Below are 21,894 nucleotides of genomic sequence, written 5' to 3' on the forward strand. Positions count from 1 at the left end.
AAAGGGTCTCACATGCAATATGTGTGGAGGAGTTTAAAAAAAAATCAGATCCAAAAAGGGTTAAATGGTACAGAAAATAACAGATTTAAAATCTTATGCAAGATAGGTCTATAAAGGATGGGTCAACAGAACTTCAGAGAAGTGTAAAGTGAGACACTACATCACACCCACAACAAGCTTGGGATTTGATGTGGTAGAATGAGAACTAGATGAGAACTGAAATAATCTAGAGTAAGAAAAGGCCCAAAAATGGAACAGTGGGTAACAGAACATCAATTAGTCTCTTATCATGGAGAAATCAAATATTCAACACACTGTGTTTGAAAAAAAGCTGATTTATTTAATATTTATCCAGAATATTAAACTCAAGCCCAGTTATAGGGGTTATTAATATCAGCAGAAATAAAGCATGATTTCCATAGTGAACATGATTCAGTCCAGGATGTGGTTAACAGCAGCAAAAACAGCAGAATCCAAAACGCTGCAGTTAGTTGTGAACTCGCTGGTGTCTCAGCAGAGAGCATGTTTGAGTGAATCCCTTCCCACACTCAGTGCAGGTGAACAGTCTCCTCCGCGTGAATTCGCTGGTGTCTGAACAGAGAGCATGACTGAGTGAATCCTTTCCCACACTCTGCAGGTGAATGGTCTCTTCAGTGTGAGTACGTGGTGCGTCAGCTGATCCTTTGTGCTTTTAAAGCTCTTCTCACAGTCAGAACATTGAAATGAAGTCTCAACAGTGTGAATAAGTTGGTGTGTCAGAAGATGGGATGATTGAAGTCATCCCTTCCCACACTCAATGCATGTGATCGGTCTCTCCCCCATGTGAACTCGCTTGTGCGTCTGGAGCTTGGATAACAGAGTGAATCCCTTCCTGCACATGGACCAAGTGAGTGGCCTCTCCCCAGTGTGAATACGTCACTGAATATCCAGCTGGGATGGGTAATTAAATCCCTTTCCACATTCCCACGGTTTCCCTGTGGTACGGGAGTCCTTGTCTCCAGATTGGATGATCAGTTGAAGCCTCATTTTTGTCAGGCTGCGTAACTGGTTAAAGCTCTTTCCACAGTCAGTGCATTGGAACAATCTCACTCGGTGCTTTTCCAGTCACACTGATGTTTGAAATTTTTTGCCATGGACAGAACAGGCAAACATTTCTCCTTCCACATTCAAAGACCGATAATGTTCAGGTCCTGCTGAATGGAGTGACTGTCAGATCTTGACGTGATGTTTGGTTTGATTGTAGCTAATACCATGTTTAGTTAATTAGTAGGTTTGAGACTGTCAGCAACATTAATACCTTATTAAGAAATATAAGATGAACAGATTCTCTGTCCTCTTCCATATCTTATATTGATCCATCAATCAGAGTAAACATGCAAGTCCCGCATGTCCACAGTAACTGACACGAGGTCAGCCCACTGGATGGAACCTCGGGCGCCCTGAGCTTGATCTCTGGTGTCTCCAGTCCTGACTGCTCCCTTACATCAGTCTCCCCTCACTTTTATACCCTGCAGTGATCCATCTCTGGCACCGGACTCTTCTGTGTCTTCTCTGCTGGGTTTTGGCAGGAAGCTGGGAAAGGACAGCTGGAACTTCTCTAATCTGTGATTTGCAAGGACATTTCCCTGGTTCCCAGCAGTTACTTTTCTTCAGTAATTTTCTCATTAACCCTAAACTATTCTGCCTGCTGTTAGTTGTTATTTCTTATAGTTTCACAATTATAGATCTACACATCACACATTCTAATCTAACCTATTCTATTCCTCACTCTGGCTTAAGCTTATATTGTGGTTACTAACAGACAGACCTGTTCTTTCCCCTGATCTGATTACAGATTCCAACAAATGGGTTCAGTAAATGGAATGTCTTATCAGTGTTGCCATGGTGACCTGTCTGCAGTGAATCGATTGTTTGAGTTTCTAACTTAGACTAAACTTCTCTTTCCTATAATACATATTTAAGTCAATGTATTTTAGCCATTTTATGTTGATAAAGTGGTTAAAAAAGCACATGATCCTAGGTTTTATACATAAGGGTGTAGTGTATAAATGGGCAGAGGATATGTAAACCTGAACAAATCATTGGTTAGGCTGCAGTTGGAATATTGTGTTAGCTTTTGGACATCTTATACCAGAGGGATGACGAGGCCATGGAGAGGATGCCGAGAGATTCACTGAGATGTTACCAGGGAAGAGAGGCTTTAGTTATCGGGAGAGATTGGAGAAACTGGGATCTTTTCATTAGAACAAAGGTTGCTCTCATGTACAAAGCCCAGCTCCCCATACCTTCCCAGAGTGCCTCTCCTAGCCTTGGTATCCAGGAAAGGTATTGGTAACAAGTCCCTGATAACTAAATAACTTAATTTGTGATCTGAGGGAGGTGTTCAAGATGTAATCAGGTAAATGAGGAAAAACTATTTCCAGCAGTCGGTGAGTCAGTAACTCGAGGGCATCAAATTCAAATCATCACCAAAAGGCTCAGACCCAGGGAGGAACTATCGAGCACACTGTACAACAATGTTCGGGACACTCACTGTTCCTCCGGATCTGTGTCCGGGGGAGGAACTGATGGGTTTCTCTTATCTTTGGGTTAAATGATGTTCTCATCGAGGTGGTGGATATCAGCATTGGAGATTGGGGTATTCTGAGCACCTAGTGTCTGCCTGAGGCACTCTCCAGTCAGGTAGAGCATGGGGTAGATACAGATTAAAGCTCCCTTTACACTGTCTCATCAAACACTCCCAGGGCAGGTACAGCACGGGTTAGATACATAGTAAAGCTCCCTTCACACTGTCTCATCAAACACTCCCAGGGCAGGTACAGCAAGGGTTAGATACAGAGTAAAGCTCCCTCAACACTGTCCCATCAAATACTCCCAGGGCGGGTACAGCACGGGTTAGATACAGATAAAGTTCCCTCTATACTGTCCCATCAAACACTCCCAGGGCAGGTACAGCACGGGTTAGATACAGAGTAAAGATCCCTCCACACTGTCCCATCAAACACTCCCAGGGCAGGTACCTGGATGTGTTACCGATACCTTCCCTGGATACCAAGGCTAGGAGTGACAATCTGAAAGATATAGAAACCTAGGGTTTGTCCATGAGAGTAACCGAAGGAATGAGAACTGAAATAATCGTGAGTAATGATCGGGTGTCAGTTGTGGCTCAGTGGTAGCACTCTCGTCTCTGAGTCAGTAGGTTGTGGGTTCAAGTCCACCTGTAGATACTTGAGCACAAAATCTAGGCTGACATTCCAATGCAGTACTGAGGGATTGCTGCACTGTCAGTGTTGCCATCTTTTAGATGAATCACTCAATTGAGGCTCCATCATCCCTCAACCAATATCACTAAAACAGATTATCTGGCCAGTATCACATCGCTGTTCGTGGCAGCTTGCTGTGTGCAAATTGTCTGCTGCACTTCCTACATTGCAACAGTGAACGCACTTCAAATGTACTTTGATGTTGTTGTATCCTATTGGCTGTAAAGCACGAGGTCCTGAGGTCATGTGAGGTGCTACATAAGGACAAGTCTTTATTGAACAAAGGAGATAAGGCCCAAAAATGGAACAGTCGGTAACAGGATATCGATTAGTCTCCTCTTATCTTGGAGACATCAAGGAATCAGCACAATGTGTGCTTGAACCAAAGCTGATTTATTTGTCAGATATCCATAAAATTAACCTCCAGCTCAGTTACAGGGAAAACAAAGCCCAACAATCAGAATGAACATGGTTCAGTCCTGGATGTGATTAACAGCTGCAATAAGAGCAGAATCCAACCCCTGCAGTCACTTGTGAACTCGCTGGTGTCTCAGCAGGTGGGACGATCGAGCGAATCCCTTCCCACACATGGAGCAGGTGAATGGCCTCTCTCCAGTGTGAGTGCGTTTGTGTCTCATCAGATCATTTCTGCTTTTAAATCTCTTCTCACAGTCAGAACATTTAAACGGTCTCTCATTGGTGTGAACAACTTGGTGTGCAGTGAGGCTGGCTGCCACAGAGAATCCCTTCCCACACACAGAGCAGGTGAACGGCCTCTCCCCAGTGTGAGTGCGTTGGTGGGTCAGCAGGTTGGATGAACTAGTAAATCCCTTCCCACACATGGAGCAGGTGAACGGCCTCTCCCCAGTGTGAATGCGTTGGTGTACCATCAGATCATTTCTGCTTTTAAAGCTCTTCTCACAGACAGAACATTTAAACGGTCTCTTATTGGTGTGAACAAGTTGGTGTGCAGTGAAGTGGGATGACTGAGTGAATCCCTTCCCACACTCAGAGCAGGTAAATGGCCTCTCGACAGTGTGAACTCGCTGGTGAGCCAGAAGGTGGGGTGAATTAGTGAATCCCTTTCCACACACGGAGCCGGTGAATGGCCTCTCGACAGTGTGAGTGCGCTGGTGTCTCAGGTGGTGAGATGATTTCATGAATCCTTTCCTACACACAGAGCAGACGAACGGTCTCTCTCTGGCGTGATCTCGCTGGTGATCAGTGAGGTGAGATGAACAAGTGAATCCCTTCCCACACATGGAGCAGGTGAACGGCCTCTCCCCAGTGTGAACCCGCTGGTGTACAGTGAGGTTGGATGAGTGAGTAAATCCTTTCCCACACATGGAGCAGGTGAACGGCCTCTCCCCAGTGTGACTGCGTCGATGAATTTCCAGTTGAGATGGGTAATGGAATTCCTTCCCACAATCCCTACATTTCCACAGTTTCTCCGTGGTGCGGATGACCTTGTGTCTCTCCAGGTTGGATGATCAGTTGAAGCCTTTCACACACAGAACACGTGTACGGTTTCTTCCCGCTATGAATGGTGTGATATTTTTTCAGGCTGTGTAACTAGTTAAAGCTCTACAGTCAGTGCACTGGAACACTCTCACTCGGTTGTGTGCGTCTCGGTGCTTTTCCAGTCACACTGATGTTTGAAATCTTTTCCCACAGACAGAACAGACAAACATTTCTCCTTCCACATTCAAAGGATGATGATATTCAGGTTGTGGTGAATCGAGTGACTGTTACATCTTGATGTGATGCTTGGTTCGAGTTTCCCATCTGCAAACCCTCCCCTTCTAATACCCTGTAAAAGGAGTTTCCAAAATCATCACTAAGGACAGGATAGAAATTCAGATCGGACAATTCTAGTTTCTATGGTACACACATTCCTCTCTGGTTTCTCCACAGCTGTAAATCACCGTCTCACACACTCTCCCTACTCTCTGGGCTAAAATTCAAACCCATTATACCACCTCCAACACTTTTTCCTTCTCACTGAAGATGCTGACTCTGGCTGGGTTCAGTTCTACACTCACTGGTTCCCCTCCATCGCCCTCTCCTCCCTTGAAAGTGCTGACTCTGACTGGGTTCAGTTCTACACTCACTGGTTCCCCTCCCTCTCCTCCCCTGAAGGTGCTGACTCTGGCTGGGTTCAGTTCTACACTCACTGGTTCCCCTCCCTCTCCTCCTCTGAAGGTGCTGACTCTGGCTGGGTTCAGTTCTACACTCACTGGTTCCCCTCCCCTGAAGGTGCTGACTGTGGCTGGGCTCAGTTCTACACTCACTGATTCCCCTCCCTCTCCTCCCCTGAAGGCGCTGACTCTGGCTGGGTTCAGTTTTACACTCACCAGTTTCTCTCAAATATGTGACCCATGTGCCCAATCTCTACGCGTGAACCTCGACAGTGAGTGTCGACGGGCTATTCCACTGTCCTCACCCGAGGCCTCACACGTGCATTTTCCAGCAGGGTAACTGGAGCCTACTCCCAATGACTCAGTGGGTAAAGGCACCGCCCAATGTGACTGAGTCCTAGGAACAGGAAGGACCCAGGTTTAATCCTGTCTGCATATCCTCCCCTTCCAAAAAGCTGTTTACAAAAGTCATCACTGTAAGTAGGAACATAGGAACAGGAATAGGCCATTCAGCCCCTGGAGCATGTTCCACCATTCAATTCGATCGTGACTGATCAGTATTTTAACTCCGTCTACCTGCCTTGGTTCCATCGCCCTTAATACCCTTGCCTAAGAAGAATTCATCAATCTCAGTTTTGGAATTTTCAACTGGCCCCCAGCCTCAATTTTAGGGGAACAGAGTTCCGGATTTCCACTACCCTTTAAGAACATAAGAAATAAGGGAAAGAGTAGGCAATATGGCCCCTCGAGCCAACTCTACCAGTCAATAAGATCAAGGCCGACCTTCGACCTCAACTCTACTTTCCCGCACTATTCCCAGATCCCTTGATTCCTTTAAAATCATAGAACCTTAGAGCATGGAACGAGGCCATTTCGGCCCATCGTGTTTGTGCTGGCCAACAAGAGGCTATCCAGCCTAATCTCACTTTCCAGCTCTAGGTCTGCAGGTTACGGCACTTCAAGTGCACATCCAAGTACTTTTTAAATGTGGTGAGGGTTTCTGCCTCTACCATTCTTTCAGGCAGTGAGTTCCAGACCCCCACAACCCTCTGCGGGAAGAAATTTACCCTCAAATCCCCTCTAAACCTTCTAGCAATTACGTTAAATTTATGCCCCCTGGATGTTGACCACTGCTAAGGGAAATAGGCCCTTTTTATGCACTATATCGAGTCCCCTCATAATTTTATACATCTCAATGAGGTCTCCCCTCAGCATCCTCTGTTCCAAGGAAAACAAATCCAGCCTATCCAATCTGTCCTCATAGCTAAGATTCTCCACTCCCAGCAACATCCTCGTAAATCTCCTCTGTACCCTCTCCAGTGCAATCACATCCTTCCTGTAATGTGGTGACCAGAACTGCACGCAGTACTCCAACTGTGGCCTAACTAGTGTTTAAACAGTTCAAGCATAACCCCGTTCTTGTACTCTGTGCCTCGGCTAATAAAGGCAAGCATTCCGTATGCCTTCTTAACTGCCTTATCTACCTGGCCTGCTACTTTCAGGGATCTGTGGACATGCACTCCCAGGTCTCTTTGTTCCTCTACACTTCTCAGTGTCCTACCATTTAATGCGTATTCCCTTTCCTTGCTAGCCCTCCCCAAATGTATTACCTCACACTTCTCTGGATTAAATTCCATTTGCCACTGTTCTGCCCACCTGACCAGTTGATTGATATCTTCCTGCAGTCTGCAGCTTTCTTCTTCATTATCAGCCACACAGCCGATTTTAGTATCATCTGCAAACTTCTTAATCATATCCCCTATATTGAAGTCTAGATCATTGATGTATACCACAAAAAGGAAGGGATCTAGTGCTGAGCCCTGGGAGTCCCACATGAAACATCCTTCCAGTCACAAAAACTCCCATCAACCATTACCCTTTGCTTCCTGCCTCTGAGCCAATTTGGATCCAACTTGCCACTTTTCCCTGAATCCCATGGGCTTTTACTTTCATGACTAGTCTGCCATGTGGGACCTTATCAAAGTGTCAAAATGTCTATTGATCTCAGCCCTGTTAATACTCAAAGACTGAGCATCCACAGCCCTCTGGGATAGAGAATTCCAAAGATTCACAGTGAAGAAATTCCTCCTCATCTCAATCTTAAATGACCGACTCCTTATCCTGAGACTATGACCCCCTAGTTCGAGACTCTTCAGTCAGGAGAAACATTTGTGTGAGGAAGTGCTTCATGGCATCACCCTTGATCGGCCTAGCTCTAATTTTAAGGTTCTGTCCCTTTCACCAGAGGAAATCATTTCTCTATCTACCCTGTTAACTGAACTAAAAAGGAAATAAATGACTTTTAAACACCTGGTCCACATGGCACTGAAGTGTCTGAAACTCATGATAGGAACTCCAGGAAAACAAAATACTGACAAATGTTAAACTGTTTTGTTCACAAAAGAAATCTCAATTTAACTATTAAAAGATAAATTGTTTAACAGGGGTTCACACTGACTCACCTGTCAGGCCGCCCCTCGAGCACCACGATTAGTTGCAGAACACACCGCTCCCTGAGCCCTCCGGCCTCTGAGCTCTCTTCCTGTTGGTTCCCAGGGCAATCAATCACCCCTCGCCAACATTACGCCGCCAGATGAAGTTGAGGGGCTCAGAGGAAGAAATAAAACGAGGCCGTGAATCTGAGTTAATAAATAAATTAGAGAAGCATGACTACATTTATAAATTTAACGATTTAAAGTCAAGTCAAATGAATTGTTACCATTAATATATTCCTTTTGCACCAAGTGGGAAACAAGTGATGTGTGGGCTGTGCAGAGTGTCTGTGCCCAGTTACACAGTGTGTCCCTGTCTCATCGCTCCAAATACACATGTTTCAGCTCACATCCAACTGACTGGATAAACCTCGCCCGTCTAAACTCCATCACAGAAATATCAGCATTTGATGTTTAGTTATACTAAACCTTTATAAAACACTGGTTAGGCCTCAGCTGGCACATTGTGTTCAATTGTGGGCACCACACTTTCAGAAGGATGTATACACTTTAGAGAGGGTGCAGAAGAGATTTACTAGAATGGTACCAAGGATGAGGGACCTCAGTTATGTGGCAATACTGGAGAAGCTGCAGTTATTCTCCTCGGAGCAGAAAAGTTTAAGAGGAGATTTCATTAAAGTGTTCAAAATCATGAACAATTTTAACAAGGAGGAACTTTTCCAGTGGCAGAAGGGTTGGTAACCTGAGGAGACAGAATAAGGTGATTGGCAAAAGAAGCAGAGGCGACATGAGGAAACATTTTATAAGCAGCGAGTTGTTGCAATCTGGAATGCACTGCCTGAAAGGGTGGTGGACGCAGATTCAATAGTAACTTTCAAAAGTGAATTGGATAAATACTAAAGGGACAATATTTGCAGAGCTATTGGGAAAGATCAGGGGAGTGGAACTAACTGGATAGATCTGCCATAGAGGTAACTGGGAGGGTCGATGGGGGTAGTGCATTTGATGGAGTGTATATGTATTTTAACAAGGCTTTTGATGAGGTCCCACATGCCAGACTGGTCACCAAAATAAAAGCCCATGGGATCCAAGGCAAAGTTGGATCCAAAATTGGCTCAGAGGTAGAAAGCAAAGGGTAATGGGCTGCAGGAAGATATCAATGGACTGGTCAGGTGGGCAGAACAGTTACAAATGGAACTTAATCCGGAGAAGTGTGAGGTAGTGCATTTGGGGAGGGCTAACAAGACAAGGGAATTCACATTAAATGGTAGGACATTGAGAAGTGTAGAGGAACAGAGGGACTTTGGAGTGCATGTCCACAGATCCCTGAAGGTAGCAGCACAGGTGGATAAGCTGGTTAAGAAGGCATTTGCGATACTTGCCTTTATTAGCCTAGGCACAGAATGTAAGAGCAGGGAGGTTATGCTTGAACTGTATAAAATACTATTTAGGCTACAGCAAGAGTACTGCGTGCAGTTCAAGTCACCACATTACAGGAAAGATGTGATTGCACCAGAGAGGGTAAAAACATTTACGAGGATGTTGCCTGGACTGGAGAATTTTAGCTATGAGGAAAGATTGGATAGGCTGGGGTTGTTTTCTTTGGAACACAGGATGTAGAGGTGGAACCTCATTGAGGTGTATAAAATTATGAGGGGCCTGGATAGAGTGGATAGCAAGGACCTATTTCCCTTAGCAGAGGATTCAGCCATGGCTCAATGGGTAGCACTCTCACCTCTGAGTCAGAAGGTTGTGAGTTCAAGTCCCGCTCCAGGGACTTGAGCACAAAATCTAGGCTGACACTCCAGTGCAGTGCTGAGGGAGATGCTATCTTTCCGATGAGACATTAAACCAAGGCACCGCCTGTTATCTCTGGTGGATGTAAAAGATCCTATGGCACTATTTTGAAGAAGAGCAAGGGAGGTATCCCTGTTGTCCTGGCAATATTTATCCATCAATCAACATAACAAAAACAGTTTATCTGGTAATTATCACATTAACAACATAAGAACAAGATACAAAATAGGAGCAGGAGTAGGCCATTTGGCCCCTTGAGCCTGCTCTGCCATTTAATAAGATCAAGGCTTTTCTGATCATGGACTCAGCTCCACTTCCCTGCCAGCTCCCCATAACCCTTTATTCCCTTATCACTCTAAAATCTGTCTATCTCCGCCTTAAATATATTCAATGACCCAGCTTCCACAGCTCTCTGGGGCAAAGAATTCCACAGATTTGCAACCCTCAGACAAGAAATCCCTCCTTATCTCAGTTTTAAATGGGTGGCCTCTTATTCTGAAATTGTGAGTAGAATTATCCTCACTGCATCCACCTTGTCAAGCTCTTATAAGTTTCAATAAGATCACCTCTCATCCGTCTGAACTCCAATGAGTACAGGCCCAACCTACTCAACCTATCTTCATAAGTCAACCCCCTCAGCTCCAGAATCAACCTAGTGAACCTTCTCTGAACTGCCTCCATTGCAAGTATATCCTTGCTTCAATATGGAGACCAAAACTGTACACAGTACTCCAGGTGTGGCCTCACCAATACCCTGTACAGATGTAGCAGGAATTCTCTGGTGTACATTTAATGCAAGGGGAATACTATATTCCCCTTGCAATAAATGCCAACATTCCATTTGCCTTCCTGATTACTTGCTGTACCTGCATACTAATTTTTGTGTTTCATGCACAAGGATCCCTAGGTCTTTCTGTACTGCAGCACTTTGCAATTTTTCTCCATTTAAATTATAATTTGCTTTTCTATTTTTTCTGCCAAAATGGATAACCTCACATTTTCCCACATTATACTCCATCTGCCAAATTTTTGCCTACTCACTTAGCCTGTCCATATCCCTTTGCAGATTTTATGTGTACTCCTCACAACTTGCTTTCCCACCCATCTTTATATCATCATCAGCAAACTTGGCTACATTGCACTCGGTCCCTTTATCCAAGTCATTAATATAGATTGAAAATAGTTGAGTGTGGGATTAATCGTGCTTTAATCGGTATTTGCCACTTAATGCAAGTGTTGACTTCGTTCAATGTCTGTCAGCTTTTGGTATAGTTTGAGAGTCTGGGATTCATTCTGTATCTCTCAGTCTCTGGTATGGTGAGTGAGTGTGGGAGTCACTCTGTATCTCTCAGTATCTGGTACAGTGAGTGTGGGATTCATTCTGTATTTCTCAGTCTCTGGTACAGTGAGTGAGTGTGGGATTCACTCTGTATCTCTCAGTCTCTGGTACAGTTTATGGCGGTGGTATTGATTCTGTAGCTCTCAGTCTCTGATACAGTGAGTATGGAATTCATTCTGTATCTCTCATTCTCTGGTACAGGGAGTGAGTCTGGGATTCATTCTGTATCTCTCAGTCTCTGGTACGGTGAGTGCGGGATTCATTCTGTATTTCTCAGTCTCTGGTACAGTGAGTGAGTCTGGGATTCACTCTCTATCTCTCAGTCTCTGGTACAGTGAGTGAGTCTGGGATTCACTCTGTATCTCTCAGTCTCTGGTACAGTGAGTGTGGGATTCACTCTGTATCTCTCAGTCTCTGGTACAGTGAGTGTGGGATTCACTCTGTATCTATCAGTCTCTGGTACAGTGAGTGTGGGATTCACTCTATATCTATCAGTCTCTGGTACAGTGAGTGTGGGATTCACTCTGTATCTATCAGTCTCTGGTACAGTGAGTGTGGGATTCACTCTGTATCTATCAGTCTCTGGTACAGTGAGTGTGGGATTCACTCTGTATCTATCAGTCTCTGGTACAGTGAGTGTGGGATTCACTCTGTATCTATCAGTCTCTGGTACAGTGAGTGTGGGATTCACTCTGTATCTCTCAGTCTCTGGTACAGTGAGTGTGGGATTCACTCTGTATCTCTCAGTCTCTGGTACAGTGAGTGTGGGATTCACTCTGTATCTCTCAGTCTCTGGTACTGTTAGTGATTGCGGGATACATTCTATATCTTTCAGTCTGAACCTTATGATGTGGATTTATTCTATACCTTTCAGATACTATTTGTCTATTCTCTCTGATAGTTAATTTATCACTATGGCTGCACTATTGTGAGATTAACATTGTGCCTTTCAGGCTGATAATGGGTGTGTATTTTGACTGGGATTGATGTATCTACCTGTGAACAGTACTGAGTTATGGTGAAATGTTAACAACTTCTGTCTCTCCTGCTCTGTTTGATTGCTAGATTGAAAATGTATATCTGGAAATTTGGATCATTGCGGGACTGACTACTTCTGCTGTCTATGAGTGTGGAATTGATATTAAGAACATAAGAAATAGGAGCAGGAGTAGGCCATACGGCCCCTCGAGCCTGCTCCGCCATTTAATACGATCATGGCTGATCCGATCATGGACTCAGGTCCACTTCCCTGCCCGTGCCCTATAACCCCTTATTTCCTTATCGGTTAAGTAACTGTCCATCTCTGTCTTAAATGTATTCAATGACCCAGCTTCCACAGCTCTCTGAGGCAGCAAATTCCATAGATTTATAACCCTCAGAGAAGAAATTTCTCCTCATCTCAGTTTTAAATGGGTGGCCCCTTATTCTAAGATTATGCCCCCTAGTTCTAGTCTCCCCTATCAGTGGAACCATCTTCTCTGCCCCCTCATAATCTTATATGTTTTGATAAGATCACCTAAATTCCAATGAGTAGAGGCAAACCTACTGAACTATCCTCATAAGTCAACGCCCTCATCTCCGGAATCAACCTAGTGAACCTTCTCTGAACTGCCTCCAAAGCAAGTATATTCTTTCTTAGATATGGAAACCAAAATTGTACACAGTATTCCAGGTATGGCCTCACCACTACCCTGTATAACTGTAGCAAAACTTCCCTGCATTTATACTCCATCCCCTTTTCAATAAAGGCCAAGATCCCATTGGCCTTCCTGATCACTTGCTGTACCTGCATACTAACCTTGTGTTTCATGCACCAGATCCTGCTGTACTGCAGCACTTTGCAATTGTTCCCCATTTAAATAATAACTTGCTGTTTGATTTTTTTTTGCTAAAGTGCATAACTTCACATTTTCCAACATTATACTCCATCTGCCAAATTTTTGCCCACTCACATAGCCTGTCTATGTCCTCCTCATGCATTGCTTTTCCTCCCATCTTTGTATCATCATCAAACTTGGCTATGTTACATCCAGTCCCTTCTTCCAAGTCGTTAATATAGATTGTAAAAAGTTGGGGTCCCAGCACTGATCCCTGCGGCACCCCACTAGTTACGGGTTGCCAACCAGAGAATGACCACTTACCCCGACTCTCACTTTTCTGTTAGTTAGCCAGTCCTCTATCCATGCTAATATATTTCCCTCAATCCCATGAACTTTTATCTTGTGCAGTAACCTTTTATGTGGCATCTTGTCAAGTGCCTTCTGGAAGTCCAAATACACCACATCCACTGGTTTCCCTTTATCCACCCTGTTCGTTGCATCCTCAAAGAACTCCAACAAATTTTTCAAACATGACTTCCCCTTCATAAATCCATGCTGACTCTGCCTGACTGAATTATGCTTTTCCAAATGTCCTGGTACTGCTTTAATAATAGACTGCAACATTTTCCCAACCACAGATATTAGGCTAACTGGTCTATAGTTTCCTGCTTTTTGTCTGCCTTCTTTTTCAAAAAAGGGTGTTACATTTTCAGTTTTCCAATCTGCTGGGACCTCCCCAGAATCCAGGGAATTTTGGTAAATTACAACCAATGAATACACTATCCCTGCCACTACTTCTCTCAAGACCCTAGGATGCAAGCCATCAGGTCCAGGACATTTACCACCTCATTAGTGATTGTGATATAGCCCCCACCCCCCATAACCCCTTGACTATCCACTGGTGGGATATTTTTAGTCTCCTCTCCCGTAAAGACTGATTCAAAATATTTGGTCAGAGTTTCTGCCATCTCCATGTACCCCATCACCAATTCCCTGGTTTCGTCCTCTCTGAGTAATACCGTACCTACTGTGTGTACAAGGAGCCAGTTGCACTGTTCCTTATGTCTCAGGTGGCAGAAACTTCACATTTGTTCCTGTACCTTCAATTCCTTGCCTGTAGGAAGAAATGGTATCTCTGATCATTCAAGAACAGGAGAAGGTGAAAATACTAAAGTAATGAATGTAATTGTTCAATTAATATTCGTTATGAACATTCACAAAGAAAAGCCAGCGATACAAACAATGTCAATGTCTGACTCCACTGCAGTACTCAGCTTCTGCACACCAAGTGTGTTGGGCAGATTTACAGCAATTTACTGACATCCAGACACAACCCAACCCCTGCCCTGCTTCAGGAATGGGACGACCCGATGGGGCACGGACTTTTACACAGCTCAGATTGCTACTCCCCTCTCCCAGGGCACTAACCGTTCAACCAGAAACAAAGAGCCGCTGTTTAAAACGTGTCTTTCACATTTCTCACCCGGTGCCTGCAATAGATGCTCCTTGTATAAATCCTCAGTGTCCGGCTCTGCTTCCACCGCTCACTGTCCAATGACAACAAACACGGTGAGACTGGAACTAAAGCAGGAACGTTCACTACTGGTTTACAGGGAGAAAGCAGCAATGACTGTAAACAGCAGATCCTTCCCATTCTGTCTCCCTTACCCGGGACACACGCTGTCCACACACAGCCCAAGAATGGCCTCTCCCTTCCCCCATTCACTCCACGCACTGAGACCAGTTCTTGCTCCACTCCGCCTGTTACACACAGACTCCGACTCCCCCTGAACTTCCCCCGGACTCAGTGCCGATCTCTGAGCCCATCTGCGGACACGCTCCCAAAGCGATGTGCTGCTGTAAGGAGGCTGCTGCTCGCTGCCTTACCCCGGGGCCGCGGTGTCTCCATTCCCGGCTGTTTAAACCATCTTTCTCCGCTCACTGAGTGAATGGCGCTCACAGGCAGGGCTGGGGGAGGGGAGGGCGCATGTGCTCTTCTGCTCACTGGAAATCGACACGGGGGCGGGGCTTAACCGCGCATGCGCAGCTCTCTGCAATAATTCAGCCTTTAAAAATCAACGTGAACTTTTCCCGATTTACTTTTATCAGAATCTGAGCAAAGGAACTGGGCCTGGGGGGCAAGGACAGAGAATGTTTAAAGCTGGGGGCCTTGCCCCTTTGAGATGCTCAATTTGGGATCATTCCTTGCAGGGTTTTTTTCTCTTCGTGAGCCCGTCCTCACAAAGCAATCCTGCAGAAACATCGGAGGGACGGCGGAGTAGGAGTGTTTGCTGGGACTGTGCAGGAGTTAATATCTGACAGAAACAGTCCCAGTTTAATTTAATCAGAGTGAAACACTCGGTCACTGAGAGTAATACCGAACGGCCCTGAGCTGCAAGATTACAGAGAGTACAACAGGCGAGCGAGGGTTAAATGTGGGACCTTGTTTCTCTCACTCTCTGACACTGTCCCGCAGTGTGGGATTAATAATGTGTCTGTCTGTGGTACAATATCAGTGAGAGAGGGGACTGCATCTTCTGTCTCTCCAATGGGATCTTTCAGGATAAAACCGGACCTCACAGGTCAGTCTGGAACTGATACTGTGCATGTTTCTGTGTCTCACCGCCCTGCCTCGCGCTCCCCTGTCTCTCACTCAGTCCTCTGCCCCACTCCCCGCTCTCCCCACTCCCCCCTCTCCCCATCTCTCTCTGTGTTGCTATCCCCCTTTCTCTTGTACTGTTTGGAAAGGCGGGATATTGTTATTTAGCGTGATGTGGAAACACTATTGGAAGTACAACCCTGATACTGTCTCTATTCTCTCCCTGGTGCTATACATGACAGTGTGGCACTGTTACTGAGTGTAAGACGGGGATACCAATACAAAGTGTAAGACTGATACTGTGCCTGTCTCTCTCTATCTTTCGCTGATACGGTACATGAATGCGTGATACAAGTATTGAGCGTAATATGGAGACACAGTTCGCGTATTTAGGGTGTCTATATCTGCCGTTCTCTCAGATAGCAATCTCTGGGTGATAAGGATGGGATGGATAGGGCACCAGTTACTGTTAAATGTCTCTCAGTTTAGGAGGAGAGAGAGACAAAGAGAGGCTGGTGGGGCAGTGAGCACATAATATATATTTTCAGAAAAATCAAACATATTTCTGCATGCGAACACTATAACAACTTAAAGCAGATATGAGTTTAGCCAGCCTCTGTGGTGAGTGTTCCCCAGATTCAGGGGCAGGAACCAAACACTGTAAGGAATGCAAGCCTCAGAGTGTTTAACATTTACTGAGCTGGGAAACTACAACTAACCCCGAGAATCGGCAGCACAAGCTGAGCGGAGAGGAAACCCTGTGCTGGGAGCTGTAAATCTGGGACAGTTTGTGTTGTGAATGTGCAGATGTGAACATTGTGTGAGTGATAATGTGTGTCTACTGTATATGGTCCACGTCTCTGAGCCACACAGGAGGGCGGGTATCACTACAGTCCTGTAGACCATGAGCTTGGTGGCAGATTTGAGGGCCTGATCTTTGAACACTCTTTCCCTCAGGTGGCTGAAGGCTGCACTGGCGCACTGCAGGCGGTGTTGAATCTTGTTGTCAATGTCTGCTCTTGCTGATAATAGGCTCCCAAGGTATGGAAAGTGGTCCACATTGTCCAGTGCCGGACCGTTGATCTTGATGGAAATCGCTGGAGAAATGCCACCAATGTCTCCACAAGATCCTGCAAATCCCCTGGGAGGACAGACGCATCAGTGTTAGCGTCCTCGACCAGGCCAACATCCCCAGCATCGAAGCAATGACCACACTCGACCAGCTCCGCTGGATAGGCTGTTAAGTCCTGACTCTAATGTACTGACTTGCACAAGACATATGCTGAAGTCAAGGTCACTCAATAACCTGCACCTTTAATTCACAGCTCTCCAGTGCTGCGCTTGCCTGAGACCTCCCTTTATATACCTCAGTGGGACAGGTATGGAGTGTCTCCTGCAAGTGCACCCCTAGTGATAAGGTATGCTTATTGTTACAGGTCATATCCAGTTACAGTCATGTATAGCATGGTAAGATACAGTTATATACAGTAATGTGAGATACATGACATCACCCTCCCCCAAGGTCTTATTGCCTTTATAGATTCAGTCTCTCAGGTGGTCTGCACTCTCGCATGGAGCGTCTTAGTTGTGGTTCAGTTGTTTGCCTTGGTGCCTGTGTTCGTTAGGTGCGATTGCTGGTATCTCGCCTGGGCTGTCTGTTTCATTCGGCGTGATTGCTGGTACCTCGCCTGGGCTGTCTGTTCAGACTGCCCTTTCCTCAGGTTGTTCCACCTGTCTGTCCACTAGGTGTGGTGTGAGTTCCACATTGTAGTCTGCCTCTGGTTCTTCAGTGTTATCAGTGAATCTACTTGTTACTTGGTCAACATGCCTCTGGCAGGTTTGGCCATTGTCCATTTGTATAACCAGCAGCCTGTTTCCCTCTTTGTCTGTTACTGTCCCTGCAAGCCATTTGGGACCCCGGCCATAGTTTAGCACAAACACTTTGTCCCCTATCTCATTCCACCTCCCCCTCGAATTTCGGTCATGGTACTCAGTTAGCTTTTGATGCTCAGCCTCAACAATTTCATGCATGTCTGGGAGGACTAACGAGAGCCTGGTCTTTAAGGTTCATTTCATCAATAGTTGCACGAGGGGAACCCCAGTCAATGAATGCGGACGAGATCTGTATGCCAGCAGCAGTCACGACAGGTGGCTCTGCAGCATGGCACTTTGGATTCTGAGCATGCCTTGTTTAATGATCTGCACTGCACACTCCACCTAGCCATTGGAGGCTGGCTTAAAAGGTGCCATCTTAACGTGATTTATACCGTGGTCAACTATAAAATTGTGAAATTCTGCACTGGTGAAGCACGGACCATTATCACTGACCAATATGTCAGGAATGCCGTGCGTTGCAAACATGGTTCTAAGGCTCTCCACAGTGGTGGAGTTGGTGCTCGAGTTTAAAATGGTGCACTCGATCCATTTTGAAAATGCATCAACGACTACAAGGAACATTTTGCCCATGAATGGGCCTGCATAGTCCACATGCACCCGTGACCATGGTTTGGTGGGCCAGGGGCTAAGGGGGGCCTCCTTGGGGGCATTACTGTGTTGGGCACAAATGGTGCACCAACGGACGCAGAGCTCCAAGTCTGCATCAATGCCAGGCCACCAGACATGAGATCTGGCTATGGCCTTCATAAGGACGATCCCCGGGTGTTCACGATGAAGCTCCTGGACAAATGCCTCCCTGCCTCGTAAGGGTATAACTACTCAGCTGCCCCACATCAGGCAGTCTGCCTGTATTGAGAGTTCATGCATGCGCCTAAGGGTTTGACCTCCTCAGGGCAGGCATCGCGAGCCTCTGCCCAGTCACCAATTAAAACGCATCTTTTAACTAGACATAACGTGAGGTCGCTGGTCGTCCAGGCTCTGATTTGGCGAGCCATCATGTGCGAACCTGTGGATTCAAAGGCATTGATGCCATGACCATCTCACAGTCCTGTTCGTCGGACCCTTCTATGGTTGCCAGGGGTAGCCTGCTAAGCGCGTCGGCACAGTTGTCTGTGCCTCGTCTGTGCCTTATCGTGTAGTCGTAAGCTGCCAGCATGAGTGCCCACCGCTGAATGCGCACCGAGGCATTGCCGTTAATTGCCTTGCACTCCGATAGTAGGGACTTGAAGGGTTTGTGGTCGGTTTCTAATGCAAACTTGGCCCCGAAAAGGTATTGGTGTATCTTTTTGACACCGTACATGCACGCGAGCACCTCCTTCTCAACCATACCATACCCGCGCTCCGCCCGCGAAAGTAACCTGGAGGCATAAGCAACGGGCTGCAATTTACCCGCATCATTGACGTGCTGTAAAATGTACCCGACCCCGTATGCTGATGCATCACAAGTAAGGACTAACTTTTTACCTGGGTCAAAAAAAGCTAAAACACTCTTGGAACATAGAAGGTTGTGTGCCTTATTGAAGGCACGTTCTTGGGTGTCCCGCCAAAACCAATCGCACCCCTTTCTGAGTAGCACATGGAGAGGCTCCAGCAGTGTGCTCAAGTTCTGCATAAAGTTCCCAAAGTAATTGAGTAGCCCAGAAAGGCGCGCAGTTCTGAGATATTCCGGGGCCTGGGTACTAGGTGAATCGCTTCAGTTTTGGATTCGGTTGGGCGGATTCCATCAGCGGCAATCCTTCTACCCAAAAATTCAACCTCAGATGTGAGAAACAGACACTTGGGTTTCTTAACTCTTAGGCCTAGCCGATCCAATCGACTTAGTACTTCCTCAAGATTGCGGAGATGAGAGTCGGTGTCCCTGCCCGTGATGAGTATGTCATCTTGAAACACAACCGTCCCCGGAATGGACTTGCGCAGACTCTCCATGTTGCGCTGGAATATAGCAGCTGCCGACCTGATGCCGAATGGGCATCGATTGTACCCAAAAAGGCCTCGATGTGTGTTGATGGTGGTGAGTAACCTAGACTCTTCGGTCAGTTCTTGCGTCATATACACAGATGTGAGGGCAAGTTTCGAGAAAAGTTTTCCTCCAGCCAACGTGGCAAATAGGTCCTCCGCTCTGGGAAGCGGGTATTGGTCCTGTAGGGAGACTTTGTTGATGGTAGACTTGTAATCCCCACAGATTCACACGGATCCATCAGGCTTCATGACGGGGATGATGGGTCTTGCCCAGTCACTGAATTCCACGGGAGAAATTATGCCTTCCCGCAGAAGCTGGTCCAGGTCATTTTCAATCTTTTCCCTCATCACATAAGGTACAGTTCTAGCCTTGTGATGGACCAGTCTGGCATTCTGTGTGATGTAAATTTTAACTTTACCCCTTTGAAGGTGCCCACACCTGCTGAAAGAGATGTTCAAAACGGCTTAGAACTGTTGAGCAGGAGGTTCGTTCCTCTGACGACATGGCATGAACATCATCCCATTTCCAATTAAGTTCTGCTAGCCAGCTTCTCCCTAACAAGGCTGGGAGATCCCCGGGGACAATCCACTGGGAAAGTCGGTTCACCATCCCTTTGTGTGTGACCGAGAGCATGGCGCTGGAAAGGACTGGGATGATTTCTTTACTATAGGTCCTTAGTTTGGTGTCGATCTTTGTGAGTTTTGGTCTGTTGCTTTTGTGCGGCCACAGCTGTTCAAATTGTTGAACGCTCATGAGGGATTGACTGGCCCCTGTGTCCAGCTCCATGTTGACGGGTATCCCATTGAGTAGAACCCTCATCATAATTGGAGGCAACTTGGTGTAAGAACAGTGGACATTGATCATGTTAACCCGCTGTACCTCGGCATCCTGTGCACTATTCCAACCATCTTCTGGTCCGCTTTTCGACCTTTCCAATTTGCATACCAGCTGAGCTGCTGTTTTTCTGACATGCAAGCCAATGTAGTTGCAGTTTCTGAAAACGGCATGCTGAAATCGACACACCCTGGTTGAGTGCCTTCCCCCACATCTCCAACACAGACCGTTTCCATTGTTTCCGAAGGATGAGCTGCGTCTGACTGATCTCCCTTGAGCTTCTCTCAATCTGTTGTTGATTGCTTGCATTGTGGGTTGATGAGGTGTGATCGGCCGTTCAAGTGGCCCTTGATTTTGATGGCTTCTGGCGCCACTGTCTGCTGTTGAAGGCCTGCTCTCATGCCTTTGTCTGTGTGTGGGGGTAGCAGTTTGTTTCACAATGTGAATCCCTTGTTCCGATGCCTCGTTGGTTGTACTACCCGAAGTATAGATCAGCTTCGTTTCTTCTTCGCCTGCCAAGAATGTCTATGAGACCAGTGTTGCTGCCTCTAGAGTCAAGCTCTTAGTCTCTATAAGCTTTCGGAATATGCCTGCATGGCCTATTCCTTCAATAAAAAAGTCTCTCAGTACTTCTCTCCTTAGTTCATCAGGGAACTCACATGAACTAGCCAGCCTCCGAAGTTCCGCCACCAAGTCGGGTATGCTTTGGTCCACACAGCATCTGTAGTTGTAGAACCTGTGTCTGGCCATGTGTAGGCTGCTCGCTGGCTTCAGGTGGTCTCGCACCAGTGTGCTCAACTCCTCAAACAACTTGCTTGCTGGTTTCTTGGGTGCCAGCAGGTTTTTCATTAAAGCATATGTTTTCGAGCCACAGCTGGTCAAGAGATGGGCTCTTCTCTTGTCTGCCTTATCATCGCCCAGCCAGTCTTTGGTCACAAAGCTTTGCTGGAGCCTTTCTATAAAGTCATCCCAATTGTCTCCAGCATTGTATTTCTCATCTGAGCTGTTGGTAGCCATTCTGTGGATTCTGTGATCCCGTAACTCGTCGCCACTGTTAAGTCCTGACTCTAATGTACTGACTTGCATGAGACGCATGCTGAAGTCAAGGTCACTCAGGACCTGCACCTTTAATTCACAGCTCTCCAGTGCTGCACATGCCTGAGACCTCCCTTTATATACCTCAGTGGGACAGGTATGGAGTGTCTCCTGCAAGTGCACCCCTGGTGGTAAGGTATGCTTATTGTTACAGGTCATATCCAGTTACAGTCATGTATAGCATGGTAAGATACAGTTATATACAGTAATGTGAGATACATGACAGAGGCCACATTGTTCGCATGCCTGACACAAGACTCCCAAAGCAAGCGCTCTACTCAGAACTCCTACACGGCAAGCAAGCCCAAGGTGGGCAGAGGAAACGTTACAAGGACACCCTCAAAACCTCTCTGATAAAGTGCAACATCCCCACCGACACCTGGGAGTCCCTGGCCAAAGACCGCCCGAAGTTGAGGAAGTGCATCCGGGAGGGCGCTGAGCGGTCGAGTCTCATCGCCGAGAGCATGCAGAAAATAAGCGCAGGCAGCGGAAAGAGCGTGCGGCAAACTAGTCCCACCCTCCCTTACCGTCAAAGACTAACTGTCCCACCTGTGACAGAGACTGTAATTCCCGTATTGGACTGTTCAGTCACCTAACAACTCACTTTCAGAGTGTGATGAGAGTGTGTTAAAGGGGCGGGCCGGTGAGACTAATATCACTGTGTTTGTGTGTCCGTCTCATCCCCGGATTCCCGCTCCAA

At 46.3% G+C, this 21,894-nt stretch overlaps 2 protein-coding genes across 3 annotated transcripts in view; both read right to left on the bottom strand.

Moving 5' to 3' along the window:
- LOC139273495 (zinc finger protein 530-like) overlaps positions 1-14,780 on the bottom strand; it is a 167,308-nt gene extending 152,528 nt beyond the window's left edge. The window contains exons 1-3 of one of the 2 annotated variants that reach the window (XM_070890388.1): positions 14,698-14,780; positions 13,835-13,924; positions 7,864-8,040 (exon numbers count right to left, since the gene is read on the bottom strand). The gene's annotated coding sequence lies outside the window, so the exon portion shown is untranslated. Of the gene's footprint in view, positions 1-7,863; positions 8,041-13,834; positions 13,925-14,293; positions 14,426-14,697 lie in introns of those variants that run through there. The other variant, XM_070890390.1, reaches the window with a different exon arrangement.
- Positions 488-18,605, bottom strand: LOC139274098 (gastrula zinc finger protein XlCGF8.2DB-like). Its single transcript, XM_070891143.1, has 3 exons — positions 18,433-18,605; positions 4,270-4,640; positions 488-591 (listed from the first exon to the last, which is right to left on the bottom strand). The coding sequence occupies exons 1-3, from the start codon at positions 18,603-18,605 to the stop codon at positions 488-490; spliced, it is 648 nt and encodes a 215-aa protein (XP_070747244.1).
- Positions 18,606-21,894: the final 3,289 nt, after the last annotated feature.

The sequence above is a fragment of the Pristiophorus japonicus genome, chromosome 9 (genome assembly GCF_044704955.1).
Source record: "Pristiophorus japonicus isolate sPriJap1 chromosome 9, sPriJap1.hap1, whole genome shotgun sequence".
Taxonomy (NCBI): Eukaryota; Metazoa; Chordata; class Chondrichthyes; family Pristiophoridae; genus Pristiophorus; species Pristiophorus japonicus.

Coding starts and splice junctions, on each gene's coding strand:
- LOC139274098 (XM_070891143.1), bottom strand. CDS start 18,605: ATGTACGGTGTCAAAAAGATACACCAATACCTTTTCGGGGCCAAGTTT. Junction 4,641..18,432: donor GCTTACGACTACACGATAAG/GCACAGACGAGG, acceptor TCATCGACGCAG/TCACACTGGGGAGAGGCCGT. Junction 592..4,269: donor GCCATTTACCTGCTCTGAGT/GTGGGAAGGGAT, acceptor CTCTCTGTTCAG/ACACCAGCGAATTCACGCGG.